The sequence below is a fragment of the Lathyrus oleraceus genome, chromosome 5 (assembly GCF_024323335.1).
Source record: "Lathyrus oleraceus cultivar Zhongwan6 chromosome 5, CAAS_Psat_ZW6_1.0, whole genome shotgun sequence".
In the NCBI taxonomy this organism is placed as follows: Eukaryota; Viridiplantae; Streptophyta; class Magnoliopsida; order Fabales; family Fabaceae; genus Lathyrus; species Lathyrus oleraceus.
The window spans coordinates 621364816-621372166 of NC_066583.1; the positions used below are offsets into that span (position 1 = coordinate 621364816).

The 7351-nt window shown below is 30.6% G+C and overlaps 1 protein-coding gene across 1 annotated transcript; it reads left to right on the forward strand.

Annotated features, from left to right (window-relative positions):
• The first annotated feature begins 1940 nt into the window (after positions 1–1940).
• On the forward strand, positions 1941–6621 carry LOC127087174 (factor of DNA methylation 4). The gene is made up of 7 exons (XM_051028038.1): positions 1941–2309; positions 2501–3581; positions 3773–3954; positions 4231–4299; positions 4392–4676; positions 5323–5577; positions 6193–6621. Exons 2-7 carry the CDS (start codon positions 2501–2503, stop codon positions 6421–6423), a joined length of 2103 nt encoding a protein of 700 aa, XP_050883995.1. The 5' UTR covers positions 1941–2309; the 3' UTR covers positions 6424–6621.
• The last annotated feature ends 730 nt before the right edge of the window (positions 6622–7351 follow it).

The following is a 7351-nucleotide window of genomic DNA, read 5'->3' on the forward strand; positions in this document are numbered from 1 at the left end:
GAATTGATTATATGATATTGAGTTTTTTTTTTTATAAATTTATTAGGTAACATTAAAGATTAAAGATGTACTTACAAAGTTTTAGATTTGGTAAACTCGAACATTTTATTTAAGGTAAAATTAAATACTAGCAATAGCACCAAAATTGAAAAATTATATATTAAATTTGAATACAGTCAAATAATGAAATTTTTTGAAGTTTAAAGCAACACATAATGAATTCGATGTAATCATGTATTGTTTTAATTAAATATTATTTTTATAATTATAATCACGGGTCTTATAATTTGAATTTTTTTATATTAATGTATAATTAAGGGGTGAAAAACTGACATGTCAACCCTACAAAAATTCGAAAAAAAATGGGATGGGGCATGATAAACTTTGTTGGGGCGTGTAAAACCTTGTCGTGCCTTGTAAAAAAATGAGTGCGGGTTGGGGCGGACCCGCGAACATTGCATCTTTTAAGCCTAAAAATTATAAATTTTCATGTTAATATTCACGTCCGCAAAAGATCACAAAAAATGAAGTGGAGCGAGATGGAGTTGCGAGCCTAAAACCTTGACCCGCTCCACAAAAAATGCAGACAAAATCAACATGCCCGATAGACCGGATCTGTGTTAACCACCTTTAGTATAATACCACCTCTGTTACTTTGTATAAGAGACAACTTATTTTTTAAGTTCATTGAATAACCAATATATTTGGTCGATTTATATACTAGATACATTGATCATTCAATGAACCGAAAAAATGAGTTATCTCTTATATAAAAGAACAAAGATAGTATATAATATCTTTCAATTAAAGGAATGTTAATGAATAATGTTGTCTCGATAAAATTGCAAAAAAAAGTCGAAAATACGAGTTGACTTACAAATTTTATTTATGAATTTCAAATCATTTAATCTCACATTCAGAGAGATCATATGGTTTTAATACCAAAAATCATATCGGTTTAAGGTCCATTAGCCTTAAAAAAATTGTTTTTTTCTTTATATTTTTGAAAATGGATTTACAAAAACGTTTTTCAAAATATTAAGTTTTTCTAAATTTTATTTTTTATAAATTAAAAGATTATTTTTGGCATTCTATAACATAAACATATATTATTAAAGATTAAAATCACAGTTTTTTCAAAAAGTCGTATCTTAAAAATGATTTTTATAAAAAATTACTTAAAATAACTTTAAAATAAAGTTATTTTTTGAATTTTTGATATTTAAAAAATATTTCAATAAAATGATAAAATATATAAAATAACATTTTAACGCTAATTATTCAAACCAAATTTTATTTAAATATTTTATAAAAAAATTCTTTAAAATTCTTTTTACATCAAAATATATAATATTATAAAATTCATTTTTAAAAAAGTCAAAACATACGGACTCTAGTCCAAGATTTTGGAGAATATGAAATTGAAAAGATTACATAAAATCTTAAAAAGTTTGTTATTACCTATTTTTGAAAATTTTCTTTTTAACTTTAAAAATTAATGTTGTTTGAGTTGTTTTTGAAATTAAAAGTAAAACTCATATTAAATGTTAAATAAACGATAATAAAGAAGGATTTAATGCTGATACAATAACAAATATAAAATAGTTTTACATTTTCATTCAATATAAATATATTGATATAAATATTTTAAAATTTTCAATCAGATTTAAATGGATTAATAATGGTCATTGATTTTTCTTATAAAATAAATTTATACTGTAGTGTATCACCATTTTCTAAATAAAAATATTTAAAAATGATGTCATTATAAATATACACATTATACGGTTACAATTATGGAGTTCTCCAATCAGAATTCAGAATGAAGAGAGATAATAAAATTTTGACATTTTATATTGCCTCTTACTTTATTTGCACAATATTAGCGCGGAAAAATAAAGGTATAAATGTTTTTAGAAAAAAATAAAATAATAAAGGAGTTTATGAACATTTGAAACAACACAGAAGCGAGTTTTTTTGGATTGCAATGTGAGTGTGAGGATTTCTCACACAACAAACCCTTCCTACAGAAAATTACAAAAAATACTCTCTCGTTTTCATTGTGTCAAGCAATTTTTATAGTCTGAGAGTTTTATTCCTTAGGGTTTCTTTCTTCTTCTTCTGCTACTTTTTCATTTTTTCATCGAGTTTTTTTATTTTTCACAGATTTTTCATTTTCGGAAAAACTTTCTTAGGGTTTCTTTCTTCTTCTTCTACTACTTTTTCCTCGTTCATCGTTGTACACAGAATCGCATCGCTCAATCTTCTCTGGTTTTCGCATTTGATCAACTCTGAAAAGGCACCACAAGGTAACACTGAGTTTCTACTCTATATTGTTTTTTTATTTATAATTAAATCTTCTTCATAATTACATTGCCTTTTCCTTTTACCACACTTTCGATTGGGCTTAATAATCAAATGTTCTAGTTTTTAGTCACTGTATCTAGTTATTTTTGTGTTGATCTTTCGTTAAAGTTGATTTTACTATTTTCATTTGTAGATGTACAGAAAATCACAACATACTCGTGAGTCTGATTTGAAATACTACCAGCGTAGATATTTCAATGAGTTGAAAGATGATTACTATAAACTCGAAATCTACGACTCAATAATTAGGTGTCCGTTCTGTTTAAACAAGGATTATTACTCTTTGAGTGATCTTTTGAGACATGCTTCAAGGATTGCTGGTGATTTGCATGGCGAGACTGTCAAAGAAATTGCTAAGCACTCTGCCCTTGAAAGGTATCTTGACTTTAAAATTTCTGATGATAAGTCGCATGTTAGGAATGTTGATACCGATAAGTCGCATGTTAGGAATGTTGATACCGATAAGTCGCTTCATGTGAATAGTGCTAAAGATAAGTTACCTAGAGTGAATGTTGTTGATGATAAGTCACTTAATGTTTGTATTGATAAGGCTCAGTCAGTTAATGCGAATGCTGTTAAGGATCGGTCACTTGATGTTGATATTGCTAAGAATAAGTCAGCCATTGATATTGTGAATACTGCTGAAGATGAGTTTGTCTGGCCTTGGATGGTAGTTCTGGCAAACAATGTTACAAACTATGACCCGAAGTCTGGTAAGTATATAGGGAAGAGTCATAAGAAAATTAAGGATGATCTGTACGCTAAAGGGTTTCAGCCGCCGAAAGTTACTGCACTGTGGAATAATAAAGGGCAAACACCGTTTGTGATTGTTGAATTTGGAAAAGAATGGGACGGTTTCAACAATGCTTTGAAGCTAGAAAGCAGCTTTGAAGCAGACCGTTGTGGGAAGAGAGATTACATGGATTTAAGGGAGCGAGGAGATAAACTCTTTGGGTGGATGGCACGTAGAGATGACTATAATTTCAGGGATATTGTGGGCAAACACCTCCGGGATAATGGGGATTTGAAAACTGTTTCTGGAAAAGAAGCTGAGGATAATAGGAAAGCCTTGAAGCTTGTATCTGGTTTGGCTAACACTTTAAAGCAGAAGAACAAGGAATTAGAACAAACAGCTAGCAAGTATGACGAGGCTAGTGTGTTCCTAACAAAAGTGATGGATCAAAAAGAGGAGATGCTTGAACACTTTAACAAAGGTATGTTAATACTTACAGTGGATTGTTCGAATTAGTATCAGTATTCTGTTTCACTATATTTAGAGGTGAAGCATTCTGGTTTCTGTTTTTATACTTATCCTTTCATTATAGCTTACGGTCTAATCTATTTTGGATGATATAATTTTTTAATATTTCATGGTAGCTGAGTTTGTTTCACACTGCTTCATTAGAAATAAGCAACATGCGGAACGCTGAACGCAATTATGTGGAAAATGTAACCAAGGATCATGAAAAAGCCATGCTGGAACTGGAGGCCCGGAGGAACGAACTAATGTCGCGTGAAAAGAATCTGCAGAAGCGTCAAGCAGATAATCATAATGAGAGAGATAGGCTATATCATGAGAAGAAAAATGTAATTTCTTTGGATCTTTCAATCTATGGTAGCAATGCTGATAATTCTCTGTAGCACACTTTTTCTGATAGTTCTATTTAAAATTTTAACTCATTTCTATGAAAGCGATCAATTTACAAAAGAACTAAATTGACCTCTTTAAAAATGGACCGATCACAAAAAGTGCGGCTATCATTCCTTAATATATGGATCATCTAGTTAAATCACGTACACAGATCCTTCTTATTTTAACAACTTTAGACCGATTAAATTTGTTCTTCATCTTGTTGGTTACAGAATGAGATGGCCATAGCAGAGCAACAGAAGGCTGATAACAAAATGATGCGTTTGGCTGAAGAACATCAGGCACAGATTTCATTTTCCTTTTATCTGCAGTATTTTATTAAGTTACATGTATCCACTGTAGTTTTGAGGACTCTTTTGGTTGAATGTTACAGAAAGAGAAAGAGAAACTTCACAAGAAAATTCATGACCTAGAGAGAGGACTTGATGCTAAACAAGCATTGGAATTGGAAGTTGAACGGCTGAGAGGAGCTTTCCATGTAATGAATCACATTGGAGAAACTGATCTGGAAGAGAAGAAAAAACTGGATGAGATCAAAATGGATCTGCGTGAAAAGGAAGAAGAATTAGAAGGGGTGGAAGATCTTCAACAAACATTGGTTATTCTAGAGCGCAAAACTAATGACGAGTTGCAAGATGCTCGCAAAAAATTAATAAGTGTATGTTTCTTTCTCAGCGTATAAATGTTAATATTATGATTTTAATGTCTTTTGGCGAACAACATAACTAATGGTCTGAAAATCAACTCTATAATCAATGTTTTTTGTAACTAATCTCTTACAAAATCATGATAAATTGTTTTATTTTTATGAATGATCTTGTAAAACTTAAGAAGAAATGTTGGGTTAATTATATTTTTTAATTGACATACAGCTGCTTATATAATACTTGTAGAAGTGTGTCCTGTTTTATAAGTCTTATATAGGTTGCTTGGAAGACAATGTCTTGTTCACATGTACTAACAATGCCAATGCAAAATGTTTGGTGTTTTAACCTTAGTTTCTATATCCAAGGAATTGCAAATTTTCAACGTATTGTCCTTTTTCGTGAATCACGTGTGGTTCCTTGTTTCAACCGTCTTTTTTCTATCTAGTTGTTTGTGTCCAAAGATGATGATTTTAATTCATACTGTTTCACATTTTAGGTAAAAATTGATAGAATCAGATCAGGTCTATGAAAGAACAAACTTTCTTTTTTCACTTTTAGCTAATTTGTCATATTCTTTCATACGGTTTGGCGCTATTGCTTTAATACCACGATTTCATTGTTTGTTTTGTTCATGTAATCTAATCTCCTTGTTCAAAGTGGATTGGCTGCCCCCAGAACACTTCTCGGGTCATTATTTCTGTGAAAAGGATGGGAGATCTTGATGTTAAGCCGTTTGTGGAGGCATCCAAGAGAAAGTTTCCAGCTGAAGGGAATGGGAAAGCAGCTCAGAGAAAACTTGCCGAAGAAAGGAAAATGAAAGCACTTGAGTGGTGCTCACAGTGGGATGAATATGTTAGAGATTCAAGCTGGCATCCGTACAAAATTGTAACTGATAAAGAAGGGAATCCAAAGGTATAATGACTTCTAGTATTATGTTTGTTAAAGTTAAAGTTAATCTTTTCTCTCTCAATTTTTAGGATGATTCTACAACTCAAACGTGTGACTTCAACCCTTGTATTTAAGACATTCCTATGGACATATTTATTCCCTTAAAATATAATGCATCATTTCTTAATTTCTTAATGATTATAAAGTGTTGAAATTCCAAAACCTTGTGAGAGTTAGTTGCTACTCAAAACCGATTCATTTCATTCTACAAGATTACACTGATGGATCAGTACGAAGCGTGATATGCATGCTGTTGGTCAATGTTGTGAAATTGCAGCCATAGCCGTGCCATACTCTGCCATAATGTAGCAGAATTTGGACAGACTGTCATTGTTCCAGGATCTCTAATTTAGTACAAAATGTTTGTCAAATAGCTTATATAATGGTGCTACAATACTATTGCATAGTGTAATTTTAACAATCCTTTATTTTCCGTTATCCACGGTATTGTTTAGAGATATATCTATTTAAAGAAAGTTACTGGTCACACAGTCGTCGTTGGCACTTATTTGGCACGTTTCTTTTCATTATGCAAATTGCATAGACCATGATCTAATATATGTTTGATATATTATGCAGGAAATTTTAGATGAAAATGATGAAAAGCTGAAAAGTTTGAGAGATGAACTGGGAGATGAGGTGTATGATTCAGTAGCTACAGCTCTGAAGGAATTAAATGAATACAATCCTAGTGGGAGATATCCAGTACCTGAACTCTGGAATTTTAGGGAAGGAAGGAAGGCTTCGTTGAAAGAGGGTGTTGCCCATTTGATGAGGCAATGGAAGTTGTCAAAACAAAAGAGAGCTTGAGGCTTCATGTGGGCCAAGTTACCTAAGCAATGAGGGATGGAAGCTGATTAGTGTAATGCAAGTCAGATATTATTTTTATGAAGTTTAGAAGAAATTCAAAAGGAATCTTGAGAAGGATTAATAGTATGATTATTATATAGAGAGAAGTTGTTGATAACTGTTTGAAATATTTATAGTCTTAAGATTTAGTTGAGAGCATATGGTTGTTTATTTCTTCTCAAATTAATCCATCAAAATCCCTCAGCAGTATAGACCCTAGAAACCGTAAATCCAACTATTCTGATCAATTGTTTTACACATTCCGTGGAACAAAATCAATCACAACATGCTAGGTATTTCCTATTTTTCAGATAATTTTTCCTTTCAAGTTTCCCTCAATTAATTCACAAATCCACTTTTTGTAGATGGGACTTTTAGCAAGTGCAGGTAACATCCAAAAGTCTACTAAAAGAAGTTTCATATTTAGTAGCAACACCTGAATTGATAAATCATATTGAGTTAAAAAAATAACACATTAAATTTGTTGTAAATAAATATTTATTCAATTAAATATTTAATATATAATAATATATTAAAATTATAATCAATTTTTAAATTGCAAATTATTATATTAATGTATGTTATGTAATATCTTTTAGGGCCTAACTTGTGCTATAAGTTAAGAACTAAACATATAAATAATATTTTGAAAATTGTGTATTGATTTTAATAAAAATATATAATAATTAAATTTTTTATTAATTTTTTTAATGCAAATTTTCTATAAATGAATTTCTTAATTTATGTCCGTAGGACACAAGATAGCATTACTCTATCTTTTAATAATCAATGAAATGTTCAACTTGCAAATAGTAAGAGAAGAGAAGAGAATAGTCTAAATATGAGTATGACTCAAGTAAAAATAATTAATGGCTTTCAAGGTTTTTAC

Excerpts from the sequence above, each read along its gene's own strand:
- LOC127087174 (XM_051028038.1), top strand. The coding sequence starts at position 2,501 with ATGTACAGAAAATCACAACATACTCGTGAGTCTGATTTGAAATACTAC. Across the intron at positions 3,582-3,772 it reads GCTTGAACACTTTAACAAAG|AAATAAGCAACATGCGGAAC; the intron begins GTATGTTAATAC and ends CTGCTTCATTAG. Across the intron at positions 5,578-6,192 it reads ATAAAGAAGGGAATCCAAAG|GAAATTTTAGATGAAAATGA; the intron begins GTATAATGACTT and ends TATATTATGCAG.